This window comes from Cuculus canorus, chromosome Z, assembly GCF_017976375.1.
Source record: "Cuculus canorus isolate bCucCan1 chromosome Z, bCucCan1.pri, whole genome shotgun sequence".
NCBI classification, from domain to species: Eukaryota; Metazoa; Chordata; class Aves; order Cuculiformes; family Cuculidae; genus Cuculus; species Cuculus canorus.
The window spans coordinates 62,195,980-62,218,044 of record NC_071441.1 but is presented as its reverse complement, the minus strand read 5'-3'; the positions used below and the strand labels follow the sequence as shown (position 1 = coordinate 62,218,044).

Genomic DNA, 22,065 nt, shown 5'->3' with positions numbered 1-22,065 from the left:
TGTGATCTTTTCTGTGCACATTTTTACAGGGAGGTTAGCAGAATAATTACTCTTGTGCTCTTTAAGTACTTCAGAACTGATGAAGACATCGAGGAGCTGGGGATGAGATGGAATATTTGTGTGATTTGTCCCAGAGTGCAGGTTGGCTAACTGGTAGATATGAGATCATAAGTTTTGAAAGTTGTGTTTTATTAATCAAGATACATATATAATTTATCACTCTGTAAGTTACAAATCTGAAATTAAAAAGGCACAAGTAATTTTCACTATGGTTTGTATTAGATATTTCTCCATTTACATATATTGTTTTACTCAGGAAACTTGAAAAAAAACAAAAAAACAAGCAAATCCAAACCAAAACCATGCAGCTGTTGTATTTATTTTTAACTTCACGCGGAAAGCAAAATCTCAGCAACATGCATGCTCTTTTTTTTCCCTTTTTTTCTTTCCAAGGAGTTCATGCTTTATAGGTTACCAGGTGGAACAGAAAGTGGTGATTTGATTATTCTTGTTACTCTTTCCACCTATGTTTCTGATGATGTGTTTTTAATTTCTGTGGCTGTTGATGCTTAATGAAGTTTTCATCATAGAACCATAGAATGGTTTGAGTAGGAACGGATGTTAAAGCCTATCCAGTTCCAACCCCATGTCATGGGGAGGGATACCCCCCACTGGATCAGGGTACTCGAAGGCCCGTCCAACTTGGCTTTGAAAGCTGGGTTTTGTAAGTATTTAATTTTAAAATTTTATACCATGTGATCAGTGAGTTCCAAAGTCTTTTTAGAGAAACTGGAAGAAGGAATGGAAGCTGGAACATGATGGAGTGTCAATTATCTTCTGTGCCTGATTTTTCTCAGGAAACTGTGTTAATCTGAGGCTTGGAATTTTTGCTTGAGTAGTAAGCCTAGAAGAAACCTAAATAATCCTGGTAGTTCCTTGGGTTACTCTGCATTTCATGAGGGCTGTAGTGCTTCTCAGAAAAATGGTGTTCCAGATAGGTAAACTGAAGGACTGGTAGGCATTGAATTAGAAAACTGGGGCTAAAAAAGGATAGAGATTTTACTTCTGATAAGTTTTTATTTCTTGATCTGTCTGTGGGAATCGAACTTCTATAGGACAGTTGATTTGAATGGTGAGGATAGTGGCAGACATTTTAAAAGTATAATAATGCAAGCAAGTTAAAACAACAAAATATGATGACTACGAATTTCATAATTTAATCTAATGTATGTCAGAGATTATATTTTGTGTTTTCTCTGCTCTAGGGTAACTGAGTATGAGACTGAAGGAATACTAGTACTGCAACCATGAGAAATATTTACATGGTAATGTCACACAGCCATCTTGTAGTGCCTTAAAATTGCCCATGCACATTAGCTACGAAGTACCTGCTATGGAGAAAGTAAGGGTAGCTCATAATAATGGAAACAGTGGTAATGATTGAATTAGCTGATCCTGTTCAATTTTAAAACAAAACAAGAGGAAGAACTGCAAGTAATTACTTCATTTATTTTCCAGTATTAGAGTTCACAGTTTCCCTCTTCCACAACAGTTTCAAAGTGTGAACTTCAGTTAACAAGCAGATCAGCAAAGCTTTTATTTGGGTCATCAGCTATGGAGTTTCTAGTTTAAATCTGACTCATATTTATTAGGTTCAGAGGATGAGCAAGTTCTCAAAAATCTCAGGTACTGTGTAGTCTTAGTTAGAGTGAACTTTAGGCCTGTCTTTAGGAGACAGTTCAGCTGGTGACCGTGGCAGTTTGGCTCTAGCGGGATCTGTGGTTCTTATCAGCGGAGATACAGGGAACACCAAATGTTCTGGTCCTGCAGTGTTCCAGTCTTGGTTGAACTGGCCCTTGGTTTGCCAGGTAGGTCTCAGCCTTATAGAGAACAACGTAATCCATCATTTCACTTCTGTTCATTCTAGGGAGAGAGGTTTTCATTTAACAGGGATGGCTTCTTCCAGGAAAGTTGTGGCAATTTTATGAGGTTAAATACTGGATAGCCATAGGATAAGGGAAAGCAGAAAGGCTATATACTCAGAAAATTCTTTTTAAGATAGCAATTAAGTCCTGTCAATTACAGAATGTTACCCTGAAGGAGCTGTAAGATTGTGCCCAGAGAAACGCAGAAGTGCATTTTACAGCTGAGATATAAAAAGTAAAATTTACAGCTAGGTAGTCTCAAATGACTGCAATTGGCATTGTATAAATTCATTTTAAATTGCACAGAATGACTGAGAATAGGAGAATGACCATACTAGAGCGTATCAAAGGTCCATTTGCACAGCACGTTGTCACCAGCCATGAACAGATGTAGTAATGAGTGTGTACATATGTCTAAAGAAGAAAAGGTAAGCATCTGCTGGTAATTCCATCCTTTCTCTAGGACCCTTTAGCTCAGGGGACTTTCTGGTTGGCTGTGGCTTTGTACCTTCAGTAGTGGTACTTCCATGTCTGATGTTAAACTTCTGTTTAACAAAATTTTCCAGTTTTCTTTGAACCCGTGCTTCTGGGTATAAAGTTCCTATATCCATAGTATTGGTCAGCAAGGAGATCGTGGCCCTTGGCACAAGGAGTTAATCCTCACGATTGTTTTTGATCTGGCTTCTCCAGTCTTTTTTTGCACTTGAAATGCAAGATGGAGCTAAAACATTATTATGTAGTGGCATAATAATGTTTCCTGCTTAATTCTTTCATCCTTTTCTAGTAATACTTTACATCTCATCTGCATTTTTGAGAACTGCTGGGCCTTAAATTGGCATTTTCACAGAACTATTTATCATGAAGTCTTACTCCTGAATGTTACGCCATATTAACCTCATACCCTGTATGTTTTCCTGTGTATTGGGTTATGATTGTTTCTTCTTAAATACATAACTTTTTGTTTAGCTATGTTTATCTTAATCCACTCATTCTTTTAAGATCCTTCTATAGCTGTCATGGCTAAAGTGGAGGATGGAAAACATAATCTGGAAAACATTTTTAATTTGTGTTTGTCCTCTAGCATACAACTAGTAAAAATAACATTTGTTCCTGGATTTTATAAAATGTATGGGCTTGTGCTTTTAAACTTGCAACACAGCTTTATAAACTCTTGAATGTTTTTCTTTAAATGCAAGTGTGCGATGGACTGGTGTTAGTATAAAACATGTATTAAAACCATTAGTGTAAAACAAATATATGATAACTCTGTGGCTTTTATCCAGGCTTCTCAGGTGGGTTTTGACCTTGAAACCCTTGGTGTTTTGACCTAAACAATAGAGAAATCTAATTTACTCGAGGCAGCCTTTTCTCATTGGGCAGGCATGTTGCTTTGAAAATATAGAATCTAGGGCCTGACCTCAGCAATGTCTGCTAGAACATGAAAATGTTGCCACAAGTGATAGTAGTTTAAAAACACCAACTTCCTCTTTAGTAAAATATTGCAAGCATTGTTTCTGGAACATGTGTTTGGCAGGCTCTGCTTCTTTTCATCTTTTCCTAGAACCATCTACAGATGCTGAGCATGGAATTGTAACATCATTCTTTGCTGACTCTTTAGCATTTCAAACCTGAAATTACTTACCTTTAGTTTCCTAAATATGAGTGTAAAACTACACTCATTTGCAGGCTTAGAATGACACCTGTTTTCAGCAGCCCTTTGGATATGTTACAAAGTAGAAGTTAGCCCTGAAGCCAGCCAGGACATGTACATTTGTAAGAAGATCATACGGAGACTTGGAAACCAGTTTCAGAATGAGCTCACTATTTCCCAGGCTACTGCATATTCATTTTTAGAGTATCTCTGCACAGAAAATAGTGATCGGACTAAACTTGACACCACAGTAGAGCACGGTTCACTGTCCGGGTTCCATTCTGCTGGCAAAGTAAACTAAGTGTTATTCTAAATCTGAACATCATTAATCCAGATGTTAATAATGGAAGGGAAGTGATGGGAAGTTAATAATGGGGGGGGGGGATAATGTTAATAGTGGAAGGAGAGTCTATGCATGTGCATGGTTGCCCTTTGCTGTGTGGAACACTTCTATAAGACACGGGTGATATTTTTTTGTTTGTTTTTAGACCCACCAGTGTGATAGGTTACTTTGTCATAAGTTTTTGAACTAGAAATGCTGTATTGAAAAATAAGATCTTGCTGAATAGCTTTGAGCTGTAGCGAAATTGCTATAGGTGAATAATACTGTAAAAATGATCCTCCTTCAAATCTTAATCCCTAACCGCAAATCTTTTCCTTAGTATTCTGAATACTGCTGTTCCCGTATGGAGCAGATTGCTGCTTTCGTTTCCAGAAATGGGAGAAAACTGATGTTCGTTGTTAAATAAGTTCTCTGGTGCTGCCACTAATGTTTTGTAACATCAGCTGCTTATGTAGGGCTAGGCTGTAGCAGAATCTTTAAACAAAAGGAAGAGACAAAGAGCCTTTTTCTGTCTGGGTGGCCTTTTTCAAAGTAAAGGCAGCTTTTGGGGTGGTGGAACAGAACTCCTCTTGTTCTGCAGTACTTCCTCTCCAACTGATGTAGGCCGATAATGTCACGTAGGAATAACGTTTTTGTTGTGTCGATACAATAAGCATTAGATACCAAAGTGAAAGTACGGGAATAAGTCTTCTGCCCCCAGGATGGGCTTGTAAAAGTGTGTATTCAACATAGTTAAGTACTTAATTGGGTGCTTGAAATTAAGTAATGTATGCACATATGTAAGTAATCAAATTGTATTGGAAAATATTTTATTTGTTGTGGTTTCTGCTCTGCTCTTTACAAATCAAATTATAGGTAGATTTCATTCTACAACTGTTTTAAAGTGTTTACCTTCTGGATAATGTATTTTTTTGTTTGGGGCTGTTTTTGTTTAGAATAACAAAGCTTTATAAACTACCACTGAAAAATCCAAGACAGCGTGGGAAATAGAAAAAGCACACGCGAAAGGGAGACTTGACAATAAGTTAAGTTATATCTACCCAACTTTGTTATGGTTAAACATCCTGAGGTCAAAAATATCCAGAAACTGTTTACATCTGCTCATAAAAGCTAGTGAACAGAGCAGCTCTTTGTATTAAAATTACCAGCTAACTGTTTTGGGACAGCTTTGTGTAGTAGATTTTCATGCCTTTATCTCTCCTTGGTAGAAAATACCATAATTGAGAGAACTTTAATGACTTCTCATGTTAATAAAAGCAGCCATGCAATAACAGGGAGAAACTAAGGAGTCACACTTCGTACAAAACTGAATTTAACTAAATCTGATGATCAAAAAGAGTCGGGGCACAGGCAACAAACAGCCTCTGGGGGTACTTGCTGCTTTCATGTTGTTAATGAAACTGTTTTCAGAAATTTCTGTTTTAATTGGTTACACGTGAAAAAAATCTTGGACAAAAGGCAGTGGTGCAGTGCTGGAGAACTTCTGAAAGTAGACCCACCAGACCTGGAAGCGAGGTTGGTTTCAGTTCATTCACAGTCAGTGTCCCTGGTTTAGCCCATGGAAGAGTGAAATGTCTCAGTATTTAATTTTAGGCTCAAAACCTGTCTATTAATACAGCAGAATATGCAAGATTTATGCAGGATGCATAAATGTACTTCTGATTTTTGATAAAAATTATAAATATTATATAATCTATTATATTTGATAAAATTGTTGAAACACTAACTTGATGTGAAAAGCAGTAACAGGCGTCTCTGATTGCAGTATGGTTACTAGTAATTTGCTCTGCTTGAAAGTGATGAAAGAATTTTTAGAGTGCTTTAATTCCAGCCAGGCCACAGGAAGGGTCTGAACACTGTTCTCAAACCCCTACCTTTATTTTTAGAAACTGAAGGACTTCCAAACAGAAAATTGCATCAGGTTTAATACAGGGACTTTCAAACAGAAAATCACATCACGTTTAATACAGTGCATCCTAAGGGGAAATTCTGAGTGTGCCTGTTGGGATATATTGGTATATATTTATGCAATGTATTTATGGCATCTTTTGTAAATGGGGCTACTTACTTTTATTGTTCTCTCACTCTTTCCTGTCATGTAGCCGTCCTCAGAAGGTGTGTTTATGTCCATTCCTGCCAATACACCCGCTAAAAGTCTCCACCTGCTTGTATGTAATTCAGCATCCGGCAGAGGTGAGTAAGGCTGTAATAATTGCTGGAGTTCAGCTAGAATATAAAGGCAGCAAATGGTGTGTAAGAGGAAACAGCTATGCTATTAACTTCATATAAATTGATTGAAATGTCAGTTCACCCGAGTTATTGTATCTTTTATTCAGTTCTTCTGAATTATTCTATCTTCTGAAATCACATTTTGTTTTAACTTCCATGCATGCAAGACATCTTTTTTTTTTTTATCTGACTAGTTTGCAAGAGTCTGCAGTCTACTTGCTTTGGTAGAAACTGCAAGAATTAATCTCTACATGTTGTCTTACAGAGGTGCTTAGAGTTCATTCTGGGAGGAAAGTGTTTTAATTATAGCAGCTGTCTTTTATTGATGTTAGTATTCTGTTAAACATATGAATTACATGATTCATCTTAGTGATGATCTTATCTGTTTAACCAATGAAGAACTGTAGTTTAGCTTCAGACTAGTATGGTTTCATTTACCTCCTAGGAGAATTTATGGTGTTGTTTTCTTGTCTTTTAACAATGGAGTACAGTGGTAGCTCATAAGGATTTTAGAAGTTGGCCTGCAGTTACACAGATCTGGAATGATGGTGGGATGGACTACAAATTAGGCTGAAGTTCAGAAACCTGTACTCTTCTGACCTAGGTGTTTACTTAGCATTACACATAAGCTCCGAATGCAGAGAGTGTTTGCCTGAAGGAACTTAAGCAGAATGTAAAAAAGAAAGTTAGAGGAAACCATTCTTTCACACAATAACAAAACAGAAGCCATGACATATTGGCTTCTAAATGGGAAAGCTATGATTTTTAATTGGTTATTTCAGAAATACTTAAAGTATATGTTTAAGTCACTGCTGGAAAAAGAGGTTTGAAAATGTGCCAGAGAACTTTGAACTGGCATTTGAATTGTTTTGAATTTCTTATTCATAGTGGGAGGTATTAGAAAAAGTTTGCAAGATTCTTTTTAGATTTCCTGCACCATTCCTGTGTCCTTCTGAAAGGCTAGCTATGCACTTCAACTAAAAATCAGTTACCACGAGATGCAACTTTTCCATTAGTGTAAGTTGTGTAATGATAATTCACACGATAAACTAGTATTGGCAGGCCACTGTGTTTGACGGCAGTTCATCTGAGAGAAAAATTTAACTATCTCACTATGCAAGGGTGCTTGGCTTGTCAGAGATAAATCGAAACAGCTGGAAGGAAGCTAACGATTTCTTTCAGTGATCTTTGAAAGTGTTTGTCTTAGATGATCACAGGTGATGCTTTTGAGTCTAGAACAGCAGAGGCATGCCTAACAATACATAAAGAGATTCCCTTTGCTGTAGTTGCTCATGCTCAAAATACAGTCAGTCTTGAAGGCAGATAGCAATTCTGGACTGTATCTGATACTTCAGTGTGCCATTTTGTTACAGATACACTCTTAAGAGGCCATTTGAAAAGTAAGTCATGAAACTAACCAGAAAACAGTGGATGTCTTTCTCTTCTGCACATCAGAGTTGTCATCCTCCATGTGTTTCATTATTCATTGGCTTTGCAAGTCCACAGTGCTGTGAAGTAAGCCACTATGGTCAGATGCTATTGAGACTTGTATTGAGGTGAGGTGATGATGGAGGAAGTCAAGAGGAACACTTCCTGTGCTCTGATTAATGTGACTGTGTCTTCACGTTCTTACTATCCAGAGGCCAAGCTGCCAGATAGACCTGTGTGGACAGGTGTCAGGTACTGTGAAAGAGAGAGGAATCATTTATTGCAGAGCAATGGATCCCAGGTGAGGAATCCTATCATCCAGCTTCCATTTGGCATAATAGGTCCATGAATTAAATAGATTTTTATTTGTGAAGGAATTTGAAGAGAATTCAGCATTCCACGTCAAGGGGATAATAGTTTTCTGAATAGTGTTAGTGTACTGTTCATAATGAGAGTAGTTTAAAACTTAAGTAAATGGAAAACCGATATCCCAGACCCAGCATCAGGACTAAGTGGAAAGGTGAAGGGGTTATTTTCCTAGCATAATTTCTTTTTCTTCTTTCCACATAGATCATAGAATCGTAGAATGGTTTGAGTTGGAAGAAACCTTAAAAGCCATCCAATTCCAACCCCCCTGCCATGGGCAGGTAGACCTCCCACCAGACCAAGCTGCTCAAAGCCCCATCCAACCTGACCTTGAACACCTCCAGGCATGGGACATCCACAGCTTCCCTCAGCAACCTGTTCCGGTGTCTCACTACCTTCATCGTGAAGAATTTTTTCCTAATGTCTAATCTAAATCTTCCCCCTTCCAATTTAAAGCCATCCCCCCTCATCCTGTGGCTCCATGCCCTTGTAAATAGTCCCTCCTGAGCTTTCTTGTAGGCCTCTTCAGGTACAGGAAAGCCACTTGTAAGGTCTTCCCAGAGCCTTCTCTCCTCCAGATTGAACAACCGAAACTCTCTCAGCCTATCCTTGTGTGGGGCTGCTCCAGCCCTCAGATCATCTTTGTAGCCCCTCATCTGCACCCATCACAACAGTGCCATATCCTTCTTATGTTGGGGATTCCAGAACTGCATGGAGTACTTCAGGTGAGTCTCACAAGAGTGGAGTAGAGAGGGAGAATCCCCTCCCTTGACCTGCTGGCCAAGCTTCTTTTGATGCAGCCCAGGATGCCATTGGCTTTCTGGGCTGTGAGCACACATTGCCGACTCATGTCCAGCTTCTCAACAACTAGCAACACCAGGTCCTTTTCTGCTGGGCTGCTCTCAATCACATCATCATCCAGCCTGTATTTGAAATGAAGGTTGCCCCAACCCAGATGTAGGACCTTGCACTTGGCATTGTTGAACCTCATGTTATATATATAAAAGTAAATAAAACATTATTTGTCATTTTGCCCTTTACATGCCTACTGTTGTGAACCTATGTCAAGTCAGTGGCATAGTTAGGTGTACAAACCCCTGTACTCGTTTGTCTTACCTTTGGCTTTATTATCCTTGGAGTGATCTCCAGCACAGTGTGGGCCATTATGTAGTTTTCAAAACCTCAGTGATAACTATAACTCAGGACAGAACCCTTAAAGCATGGCAGAGAGTATCTCTTTAAGTTGTTCAGCAGGACAACTTGCTTTCTTTCTTTCTGTAAGTGTAAGAATATTCAGTGTTCGGTATTTGAGGACAAAACTTAGATTGTGTGTCTGTAAGGAATTTCTGTGTTGATCAAATGCTGTAATTAGCTTTGACTTGCTCATTGCAGTACTTCTTCAGTGCAGTATTCCTTATTGAAAAGTGAGATTCAAATATAGAGGGAAAATTTTTGCTAGTTGTTCCAAGAATTCGTGAACAAAAATGGAGGAAATATATATATCAGCTGGCTTTAATAAATATTTTTATTAGTTAGAGCTGTCCTGTTCGTTGTAGGTAGATGATGCTAACCTAAAGTACCAATAATTCTCAGATAAAGACCCACCCTCAAATAAATGCAAATTTAATTTCTATTTAGTCTGACTGGGTTGGAATTAACTTTCCACACAACAGCCCCTGTAATGCTGTGCTTTGTATTTGTGGCTAGAACAATGTTAATAATACTGCTGAGCAGTGCTTGCTCAGCATCAAGACTGTCCCTTCAAACCCCAACTTCCAAAGGCCAGTACCATGGGGGTGGACAAGAGATTTGGAAGTAACTTAGCCAGAACAGCTGACCCAAGCTGACCAAAGTACTACATTATGCAATAAAACCTGGAGAGCGAGGGCAGAATATTTTAGTAAGGCATTTGTCTACCAGAGCAACCGCTGCCTGTGCTGAGGCATTACTTCTCAGGAGGTGTCTGGATATCACCTGGTGTTGGGAAGTAAAGAATAAAGTTTTCTTTTTTACCTTTGCTTCTGCACACAGCCTTTGCGTTTCTTTATTAAACTGCCTTTACCTTGACTCACGAATTAATTATAATCTTGTTTTCTCCCCACTGTCCTGTTGAGGAGAGTGGTCTGGTGGGTGTCTGGAGGTCAACCCACTGCGTAAGTCCTCCAGTCCTGCTTACATACTTAGACAATAGACAAAGGGTTGCGAATCACTACTAAAACACTGAGAAGACCAAAGAAGAGAGAGTAACTGCTCACTTTTAAAGCAGTAAATGGAAAATAGCTGATATGATAACAAATAGGTTATATATAGTCTAGTTAGGTACAAATACTTTTAATGAAGAACACTGTAAACAAATGGAACCTTTGTAATGTTAGGTTAACTTAGCTATTCTTACGTTTCTATTCTCAAATAATTCCTTTGAGCTTTAAATTTTATGTTTTGTCTTCCTGTAAACATGAATTTCTTTTTAGACTGGAAAATTCCAACTTTTTCCCTGTTGCTAGGTGATTTATTTATTTGATAGGAAAGGTAATTCTGAAGTAAAGATATAACATTGGAGGGAATGGTTGAATGACTTTCCCTTGACTGATGATAGCTTGTTCGGTTTTGCTTATCAAAGGCAAATAATTGATTTTTTTCCAGTTCCTTTACTGCAACTTCTTACATTTGTATAAAGAAGGGAGTGTTCTGACCAGTGAATTGGAGTGTTACTTAGTTATGATGAAATAAAGAGAGAGAATTCTGTACCACTAGTGTGGCTTATTCTGCTTTGCTGAGCTAGAAGAAATCAATGGTAGTTTGAAGGATATTTCTCTCTGCCCTTGCTAGCACTTCATTCCCTTGGTACTTTGATCTTCAACTGTCCCTTTGGAGAAGTCATGCTGCTGCCACCCTGCAAAATGGTAGTTGTAGCAGGACAACTTATTCCTTCAACTTCATGATGTTTTATTTATAAAGGATCAGTAGAAATGGGTCACAAAAAGCAAAATTAACAAAGGTTTTAGGTAACAGTGATAGAAGTCTTCACAGAACTAATTTAACAGAGAAGAAGTATTGTGAATATTACAGCAGTTTGGTGTCAAGACAATGCAAAAGCTGCAGGCAGCTGCACATTGCTACTCGTGGAAGGTAACAGCCACCCAGAGAGAACTGAGAGAGCTAATCAAGGCCTTACATGTTCACAAATAGTGAGTTATTGATATATGGCTCGTAAGTCAAAAGACAGAGCAAAACCTCCCTGGGTTTTCATTAATTAATCCTGTGGTTTAGGGACTGATCTTTGGGTTTTCATCGTCTGAATCATGAGGCGTTGAGGTTGAGAACATTGCAAGAACTCATTTCTTACTGGGTTTAGGGCTTTTGTAATCCTCACCTGACCTCTAGTGTCTTGCCTCCTGCTAGCTCAGCTAATAACCTTCCTTTGTTCCTCTTGTGATAAATAAACTGAAACTTCCTCCTGCTTTTTGGTGTTGGCTTACTGTCTTCATTAAATGCAAGATGAAACTACACACCCTCTTTCTTTGGAAAACAAAAACTGACATCCTAAATGTTCAAATTTAGTTTGCAATACTTCTTGTCTAGACAAGAGCTAGTGTGGTCCCAGCTCTGTTAAATAAACGACAGAAGCAAATTGCTGTGTTTGATAAGTAGTTGATTTGCTTCAGCTTCAGTATTTCCATCTTCTTTTACTTTCTGAAGCCCTGGTCCAACACAGCTCTTTTGGGTGCTCCAAAGAGCCCCTGCTCCCCACCTAGGCATGACTGTCGCCTTCCTCATCTGTGACACAAAGATGTAGATGACACAGCCGGAGTAGCGTGAGGCAGAGTACTCTTGATGGTGCTGTTGTCCTGGTTACTGTGAAGTGACAGTGAAATGGACATCTTTATTTCACTCAGTCCTGATACACCCAGTGCTTTTATTTTTAGCACTTGTTTGTGGAGATCAAGCCTTCCCTTCATGTTCTTGCATAAAAACATTATCTACCCAAACTATTATATTAATGCTAATGCTGGATTTTGCCCACTGTTTATGATTCTGTGAAGTTTTGTTGTTGTTTTTTACTCTGATCACTTACTTCAAACTTTTGCTGATGATCACAGGTTCATTGAGTAAGTTTAGTATTGTCAGTCAAAACAATACAATTCGAATGCATTGAAATTGGGTATTTTTTCTTGTAGGTCTTTTTTTTCTGTTATCTGGTAAGATTTTTTCTCCATGTGTAGTCAGAAGAACTTGAAAGTGGATGGAAACATTAAGAATTCATAGAAACTTGCCTTGATTTTATTCAAAAGTAACCTTTCTTTTTTACAGGAAAGTCGTGTGTTAAGGACGGTGCCTTTGCTAGCGGCTTGTCTCCCTCCAGACAAATGCAAAATTTTAGTTGGTCGACGTTTTAGTGAAGACAGGTGAGCAACATCGCCTATGCATTTTAGATTCTCTGTAAATTATGGAGATATTTCTTTCAGTGCCTATACTAATAGCCCACAGTTAATTTTTATTTCAAGTGTGCACATTCAATTTTCGTATAAGCTTCTGACTTCCAGCAAAGCTAAATTATATGTAACAGTCAGAAACATTTAATATGTCTTCCTCTGGATTATAGCTTTTAGTGTCTCAGTTTTGTGCTCTTATTCAGGTCATCACTCTACAACTATTAGAAAGCTTTTTGCGGTTCTATTCTTAACCTGGTACTAAGTCTTTCTTGCTGTTGTCTATGGTACTTTTCATATTTGCTTTGTTTGACAAACAGTTTGGTGTTACTGAAATACAAATACTTTTTAGTTGGGTGTGTGAGATTGTACTTGAGAAGGGAATCCAGTAGTGAAAAGCTTAGAGAATGTATTTTTGCAAATCCTTTCCTCTCTATCTTAAAAATAGTTAGAAGAAAGTATAGTTTTCAGATTTTTGTTTTTATTTTTTATTGTACTGAAAGCTTGGGCAATATTGGTCTCCCATGTAAAGTCTTTCATCTTCATTAGGTGAAGCTAAGTCTTATAAACCAGTTCTTGGTACAAATGCCAATGAAATTTTACTGCATACATTTTCAATAAAAGCAAATAAAATCATGAATGCTGATTAAGGACATTAATTCTGAAACTGAGTTTAGTCTTTGGAGAAGACTTCTTGTAGAATTCAATGAACAAAAATGTCAGAGATGATTCAGAATACTGCTCCCACACCTTTGTGCTGCCAGTATAGTAACTAAACCATGTTAGAAATTCATTGCTTTTCTATTAGTCTTTTATAGTAATAACTATAATAATTATCTAAGAAGTTCCTGCCTGCAGAGAAATTGTACTGTCTTCCCCTTTAAACCTGAAAGTGAAGCAACTCTTCATACTGGCGTGCACAGGGTGGAACACTATCAATATAGTCCGCATCTAGTAAATCTCCTAAGAATGTGTTTTAGTAGTGATTATTGTATGAAAGCGTCTACAAGTTTGCATATAGAGATATTTCTCTAACCCAGGAAAAGGATCCTCTTTAGGTGAAAACCATTTGTAGAACGTCAAAGCCCCAAAACAGTTTAAATAGACTCATAATTACCTCATTCCTGGGAGGGTTTTTTTGCAATGAACTGTACTGAAGTTGGTGAAAGAAAGGGAGATTTTCCTTAGGTTGATAGGAATTTTGGTGATCTAACTTACCCACACTAAAAGTAGTCCTGGCTCCACCCTATCTGCAATCTGCTAGCTTTGTACTGTGGGTGTAAGCGAGCCTGCAGAAATTGGGAGCGCTCAGTCGTGCAAGTTCATTCCCACCTCCCTAGGAGCAGGAAGGATGAGAAGTGGGGGAAAAGTTATTTTCCAGTTTTGCAATATATTATTTCTACATGATTTCTTTTTTATTAGCTATGTGTACATCCTGCCAGTATTCCAGTCCATATTCCTTATTTTTAACTAGCAGTCAGTGCTGGAATATCTGTTCAGATGGTCATATCAGTGTTATTTTGGACTTCTAGCATTCTGTCAGGCCATAAACTGGGTAGGTGTATTCAGAGAGCTCACATTAATCACCTGAAATAACCTAAGTTCTTTCTTTGTTGAGGTATGTTCTAGGAGATGTCTGCAGACTTGGGTAGAAGCATCTTGGTGTTTACTGTGAATTGGAAGGGCTCTACTGGTCCCTGCCCTGCTCTTAGAGTGAAAATGTCTAATAACAGGACTTTTAAAGTGTCATAAATTTGAGTAGTTCGGCTCATGTTTTGGGGCATACTAAACTACACAGGGCTTAAAGTTCTTCTAGTTTTCATAAAAGCCACAGTGTCTATACATGATTTGGCAGCTGCTCTACAAACAACATGATCAACCTTTTCCCCATGCTAGGGGACGACTTCTGTCTTTCTTACTTTGAATTAAAAATCATTGAAGAGTGTTTGCTGATACATTTGAAGCACATTAAGGCCATACCTTCGCGTTTTTTTGAAGTTGTGTGATGTGATTTACATCCTTTGCAGCCTCCACCAGAACTGTGTGGGTTGGAAGGGAATACCTCCATGCTTGCACCGATCCTACACATGAACAGTGCCTGCAGGTGGAGGTGTAGTGTGGTGCACACGTTCTTTCCCTAGACATTTTATAGGACATTAGGTTGTAGATGAAAGTGTAATATACTTCTTTGTCTGTCTGACATGCCTTATTAGTATAGATGGTCAGCTTATTAAATATAGGCATTGAGTGGAAGGACAGCATAAGGAAGCAGAGGGTTCAAATCACTTGTATTGAAATTTTAAAAGCTTTTATGCAAAGCAGGCTTCTTTACTTGCACAATATCTGGCTGATTCCATGGTAACTGGAATTTTAATTTCTGACTTTGTGAAGCAACCAAATAGCACCTAGTGGACACTGAAAAGTTAATAGGATTAGCCAGGCCTCCCAAAATAGTGCGGTACGACTGGTTAAGTTGTAGTTTTCCAGCAGTTTCAGCTATTTATATTTGTTTCTGTTGTAAGGTTAGATTTCTTTTTTTTTTTTTTTGTGATGTTGATGCTGCAAAACACGAGAGTACATAGAATGATGATGACCTTGACAAAATACATTTTACAAATAAGTTTGACTAGAGACTCTTCTAATAGCCTGTATCTTAGATTTTTTAACCTTCTAGAAAGGAAAATGTGAAAGTTAGTTTGTGTTGGTATCTCTGAATATTTTTATTCTGTATTTGTAAAACAAATGGATTTTTAACTGTTTATAATAATTGTAATGTAACTTAATTGCCTTCATCGGGAATGACAGGAAAACGTTCATATGTGTTTTTTAACTGTTGTATGCATTTTATTTTATTGCTTTCTCACCTAGAAACACTGCTTTCCTCATGACCGTAGTTGCTATTTGCTTATGTCTTTTTTTTAATAGAGTTTTTTGTACTGACAGCTTGTGCCCTTCGTGTTGCTCCTTTTCTGTCTTTCAGTATTCAAGTATATGTAACATGCATAATTTCCCTTCCCTTTTCCCTTGCCTTCTTTGGTATGTTCATATGTTACAAATTACAGATGCTTTTTGTCTTTTTTCCATTCTTTGCTTAAGTATTCTAGCAGTACAAATCCAGACATTTCCTTCCTTTATAGTATTGTTGAATCTGATTATTTTACAAATGCTTTACTGTGTACTGATATCTACCACCTATCCAAGTCCTTTGTGTTTTACCTAAGATTTCTAGGTCTTCCTTAGTTAATCATATCTCAAGTTCAGTAGTATCAGTTAGGTGCTATTACTTCTGTTTCATAGTTCTTGATCAAAAACTATTTTTATTAGATCAGTATCTCTGGTTCAGTGCTTCTGCTTATCAAAGGCATATGTAATTCTTCAAATGTAATGTTCACTTAGATTTCTGAATAATCCTATGTCTCTCTTGAGTCTTGTCCAGCAGCTTCTTTCTTTCTGCTCTTACCAAGTCCTCATGTGGTTTCCAGTTTCTTCGTTACTGAGATTATCAGCCCCAAAACTGCTTCCTATTCTCCGCTGGCCATGACAGAACTTTCTCTGCTCACCATATTCTCTCCTTCTTCAGTTCTGCCATGTTTGCAGCTAGGCAGTTCTAAATTTTCATTGAAGTTAAGCCAGTATATTTCGCTCCCTATGCTGCCACCATCTTTGGCTTAATTTCTTGAAACATCCCAATCTTCCTTGACCCTGTTTGCTCTTTTTCCTCAATGCTGATGAATTTTCTAGGATAATATTAGCAGAATGTAGTAGTGTGTTTTTTGTTCTTACTTTCTTGGCTTTCCTTTATTCTGCTCTGCACTGGCAAAAGATAGTATGGTTCTTATCCCTTCCTTTCTTCTAGCTTAAGTATTTCATATAGTGACACTGCATCTTCTGATGTCTTTTGGCTTAGTCTCATCTGTATTACCCATCATTCCAAATTTTGTTTTAATCTTGGGATATGGTCTACAGTTTGGTGTTGCTGCACTGTTTAGTTTCTACGCCTCTGTCATAATTTTGGCTTCAGAGTGCTGCTCTTCTCTGGTTTAGTTTTGTGCATTGGTTCCACAGAGGCTGACTTATTTTCTCTGCACTTGACTTTTACTGATTATGTACAGACATGTCACATTTTGCCCAAATGGTGAAAACTTGAATACCTTTGCTATTTTGGAATAGGAGAGCTCCTAATTCTCTGATATGTTTTTGTGACTGTTAAGCTTGAGCGAACAGTTCTCATCTTGACTTTCATCTGTTTCAAACATAACATGCTTTTCTTTGGCCTTGGCAAACATAGCAGTCTTTTCCTGTGAAGGTCTATCTGAAATCCTGCTGAACAACAGTTTTCTCAGCTTATTGAACTGCTTTATACTGGTTTTTGACACGACTCTTGTTGTCAGACTGAAAATAAGCATGTCATTTTCAGAGCTGCTCCTTGCCTAGTGTCCTGTCATCCCATTCAGTCTTGAAATGTGTACTTTTATCTCCTGTTGTTCAAAGATGCCTGTTTCTTTTTGATTATTGATTGAATTTGTTCCATGTGTCTGTTTAAGTTTGGCTGATTGTCCTGGAAACACTTCTGTTGGTAGTTGGTCTGTGTTTTACCTGTCCTAAAAACTCTTATTTGCCATAAATTTCAATATGTGCATGCTGAATCATAAATTAGGCTGCCAAAATACTGAAAATCCTTGAGGCTTGTGCTTTCCATTGTTCTTATTCCTTTACATCTGGTTGGTTAATTCCTCACTGAACTGAGGTCTGATTGCAAAAGGTGATGGTCTGCAGTGCTTGAATAATGCACTTAATGAATTTGTGCCTGCACCTTGCGTGTGCAGTTGTAGTATTAGATATGTATTTGTTATGCTAATATAGCAGATAGTAATTTTAGTACATAACATGTTTGAGGCTTTCTAAGCACATTAGTGTGTAATTACTCATGATCAGACATAACCTGAATCAAATTTGGTCATGACCATTTTGGCATGGGCACACTGAATGTTCACTTTTTTCTTCCTCCTTCTACTCCACCAGATAAATGTTTGCTTTATGTAGAACTATTTAATAATGAATTTTATTCAACATGTGACATTAGGAAAACATTTCTTTTAACTTCTTGTTAAATACCCTGTAATTGAAGGCTGGCTTATGCATTAGATGTTTCTTCTAGGTCCTAAAGTTCTGACTTTGGACATTGACAGCAGTATGTTTATGTCTATGCAACCCCTTTTAGCAGAGCTCGTTTGTTGGGTTACATTTGCACTGAGAGTACTCCAGGTGAGAAAGTTTACTAACTCTGAGTGGATTATGAAGGTTGCATGGAAGCAATGATTAAGGTGATTAAGGGGAACCAAGATGACCATTTCATCAAGGTACCATCACACTTGAAAGGAAGATCAAATCTAAGAGTCTGCCCCGTTAAATAAATTCAACAATAAGTTTGTTTTATACGATCTAAATTTCAAGCCTTGTACCAAAAAAGCCATGTTATTGAAAGTACTTGATACGGTTAGTGAGGACAATTAAAAAATTACAAAATGAAGAGGAGGACAAAGGGGTAGCTGGGTCATCTTTAGTCTCAACATATCTAGGTAATTGTTATTTCTTAAATACAGTTAGGGTGTAGTTTATACGGCTGATATACAGTTCACAGTATAGTTTCTGAAACTGCAGTTACAGAAGCATTTATATTTGAAGAGTGTCTATTAAGATACTCTTATAAAGGGACAGCACTTCAGAAAACAGAGATGGAGGGGAAAAAAGAGAAGAAAAAAAAATGTGCTAATGTCTTTTCCTAGCATTGTTCGTAGACTGTATCTAAAAATTGCAGTGCATTCTTTGACTGAGCAGTAGGTTTGCTGTTCACCGTGGAAATACAAGAGGGAAAACAACTATTGTCTCATATTCATGAAAAAAGTTAAACTTAGGGTATACATGTTCTCTTTAGGCTACTAATAAATTATTTTTCAGGCATTTGCTTTTGAATAATAATATTGTTTGTTCCGCTCAACAGGAATTTCTGGCACATATTGAACAGACATAGCAACCGTATATGAAGTCTAACATCAGAAATTAGAATTATTTTAATTTGATATTGTAGTTACATGAACAGCCTTGTCACTACTGCTTTTAAGTTTCATTGCATACTTCATGAGTTTTGGAGGGATGGTTTGCCTCCAACCCATCCAAAAGGATAAGGATAGTCTTATTGTCAGACCTCCCCTCTTTTCAAATATCCACACTTCTGTAGTTTGCTTGTTCTGTGCACTATGGCAAAATTATATACTGTATTGTGTGATCACTATCAGGAAACTGTTGCAAATATCTCTGCATCCACAGGACAGCGAAGAGGCAATTACAAGTTTATTTGCATTGCTTCCTGAAGTCAAGCTACACAAATCTCCAATACATTTAGTACAGTATACTTGCCAATACTTCTGCAATCCAGTAGTTTAGAAGAGAAATTAATTGGGGCACTTGGGAAAATACGGTTCTTTATTCAGGTGACTTTCTTGTAAGTTTTTTTTTTTTGTCCTTCAGTGTCATTATGTTTATTAAACTAAATTTGAGCCTTTATTCTCCTTATCTCAATCAACAATGAGTAGATGCAGCCAGAGATTACCTTGTCGCAGCTTTTCTTGGTATGAAAGTAATTAATGCTATCAAAACATGTGCTCATTTACATCTGAAGCTGTACTTCACCGTATCAAACTTCTGATGACTCAATATAATTTGGATAGCATTTTTTCTGGCTAATTTTTCTTCGAATATTGCAGCCGTCAGCTTTGTGGTCAGTCTGTAGCAGTTACTCTCTGCCTCTCCCCCCTCATTCTTTTTCCTTCTCCAGTGTGGGACTTCCGTGGGCTACAGCTCCACGGGAACACCCCTGCATCTCCCTCTCTACTGAAACCTTGCCTCATGAGTGCAATATAGCGTATGATCCTTCTGCTAATGTTTCTGTTCTTAAAGGTTGTGCTTTGTGGTAGTAAAAGAGGAAGATCTAGTATTTTGGGCTTTTTGTTTTCAAATGCATACTGTTGCTTTTTGTCAGGAAAGAACTGTGCAAGTGAATGTGGTGAACAGAACCCATGGTTCACTGGCTGTGGAAGAATAATGTGGTGGATCTATCCCAGGAACGGCTTTGTGAATTAGTGCCCAAATTTGTGCTGATTTTTGGGGTTTTTTTTGTTCTTTCACATTAAATAAAACATAGAAGCTATCTGGCATTGGTAATTTATTATCTTTGGTCATTTGGAGGTAATTTGTTGTGGTTACTTCATATTAGTAGTGAAATTAACTTGCATTAGCTCAGATTACAGATGAGAAACAGGTGCATGAATTGCTTGAAGAGAAACTTGCAACTTTTTTAGAGTCACAGAATACCAGAATGCTGGGAGAACAGAATGTTGAAAGGGACCTCAGGGATTATCTGGTCCAGCCTTCTTAGGTGATGCATAGTTTAAATGACATGGCCCAGCACCCTGTTAAGCTGAGCCTTGAAAGTGTCCAGGGTAGAGGAATCCAACACTTTTCTGGGAAAATTATTCCAATGTTTAACTCCTCTCATGGTAAAAAATTTTCTTCTAGAATCTGATAGGAATCTCCCCAGGAGCAACTTACACCGATTACGTCTTCTGTTTTCCATGTGACTCCTCATAAAAAGGGAGGCTCCATCCTCTTGCTAGACACCCTTTATGTACTGGTACATGGTAATAAGGTGTCCCCTAAGCCTTCTTCTCTCAAGCCTGAACAAACCCGGTTGTGTCAGCCTTACTTCATATGGAAGGTTTTCCGGTCCTCTGATCAACTTAGTGGCCCTTCTCTGGACCCTCTGTAGCCTGTCCATATCTGTTTTTGTATAGCAGGGACCAAAACTGGATGCAGTACTGCAGCTGCGGCCTGGCAATTGCTGAGAAACTGTTAAGGATGTCATTTATTTAGGAGGATGTGGTATTTTTAGGTATACTCAGTATTCTATTTCTAGATATACTAATTACTGCTGCCATTTCAAATATGTGCTTTACTTCCTGGGCTTCAGTTTCTAATTTCCTTAAATATTTTTACTGTATTCAGAAGTTTTGTTTTGATTTATTTTCTCTGTACAATTCTATGCTTTGTTTTCCTGTTATACCTAGAGCTAGAATTAAGGAAAGCTATGGGCTTTTCCTGCTATTCTTGGAGTGTAGCTTTAGAAATTCCTTCACCTCCTCCCTCTGCTTGGATATGTTTGGAGATTTTTTTTTCTCTGCTAGAAGGAGTGGAGAATTATTTTTGCCTCTGGTGGTGACACTTCAAGAATTTTTCATCAATTTTTTGACTTCTTTTTCAATTTTGTCTTCTCTCCCTCCAAAACAAGTAGTTTGAAAAAGTACAGGCTCTTAAAATGTATGTGGTTAACATACCAAATTGTAGCAACAAATAGTTACAAATGCAATACAAATGCTATAGAAAAATGTTTAGTTGAAATTTTAAGGACTTAGCTGCTTGGGGGGGGGGGAATCTTGTTATTGAAATGAGGGTTTTAAGATGCTTATACATGCTAATGGCTGTGTAGCTTGTGTTACATAAAAGGCATCTTAGGACTCAGTAACAGGTTGATAAGAGTCTGTTAGACTACTAAAGTTTCTCTGGCTGCCTTTGTGTAGGAGTTGTACATGCTGCTTGAGAGGGGGTTAGACTTCTTAGTCAGGGTGTATTTGTTATGTAGAGAAGTGGTTTAGCCTATGATTATGGCTTCTGTGTATTGCTGAGTGCTGCCGTCTAGGTTTCTCTGCCAGTTAATTGCTTAAAGAAGCTGGGTATAACTTAATGAAATGATTGCTGCTGCTCTTCTGTATACAGGATGAATATTCATTTTCATTGCAGGAAAACTGTATACTGTTTACCTTACTTTTTTCTATTTTGCTATATGTTTTTGGTAGGTGTTTTTTCCATTGTGACACAGAATGTTTTTGGCAAGTTTTGTGTTGTGTGAGCAGCGTGTAAGAAGAGGGTATTGAATGCAGTGTAAAAGGAAGTATATGTCCTTACGTAGATTGTGGAGAACTTTATTTTAGTGCATAAGAATCTGTTGTTGTTGAGGTTTTTTGTGGATTTTGGGAAGGGGGTTTGCAATAAACTCTTGCCATTGAGCAAGTCAGTAAATATTTGGTGGAATTGGTATTGAGGTCCACCAGCAAGGGAAAAACTTGCTAAACTGTTCCCAATATGATTTTTGACATATTAGTTAGAAAAATCATTTTTTTAAATGCTGAGATTGGTTGAAAACCATTTTTCTAGATAAACTTGTTAGTACTGCCATAGTACAGACAGGAAATAGTTTTCCTTTTATTATTAGCTTATGTTCTGGTTTTGTTTTAATTTAACATAGAACATGAGAATGGAGAAGTAAATGGAGATTGAATAAGAGAAGACTCAATGAAACCAACACATTGTTATCTATTATTCCTTTGTATTCTAGCTTATTAAATGCTGCAGGTCAGGTCCGCTGGTGATAGTAATAATAAACTTGGTATCAGGTACCACCCTGTACAGACAGACTAGGGACCCGGTCCTAGGTACTAGGGACCTGGTACAGACAAACTCACTTCTGTTATACTTACACATTTGTGCTGTAAATTCTGGTGATATTCTAAGACATTGATAATGATTGTTTTTCACTGGGGAACCTGTGTTTTTGCTAACGAAGTATTTTGATGTACATTT

At 37.7% G+C, this 22,065-nt stretch overlaps 1 protein-coding gene across 6 annotated transcripts in view; it reads left to right on the top strand.

Moving 5' to 3' along the window:
* The window catches only part of DTWD2 (DTW domain containing 2), a 225,684-nt gene that overhangs the window by 23,097 nt on the left and 180,522 nt on the right, over positions 1-22,065 (top strand). For 5 of the 6 annotated variants that reach the window (XM_054054129.1, XM_054054133.1, XM_054054130.1 and 2 more), the window contains exons 2-3: positions 6,022-6,112; positions 12,254-12,348. In XM_054054129.1, the coding sequence (XP_053910104.1) occupies positions 6,022-6,112; positions 12,254-12,348 (186 nt within the window). Of the gene's footprint in view, positions 1-6,021; positions 6,113-8,224; positions 8,668-12,253; positions 12,349-22,065 lie in introns of those variants that run through there. The other variant, XM_054054135.1, reaches the window with a different exon arrangement.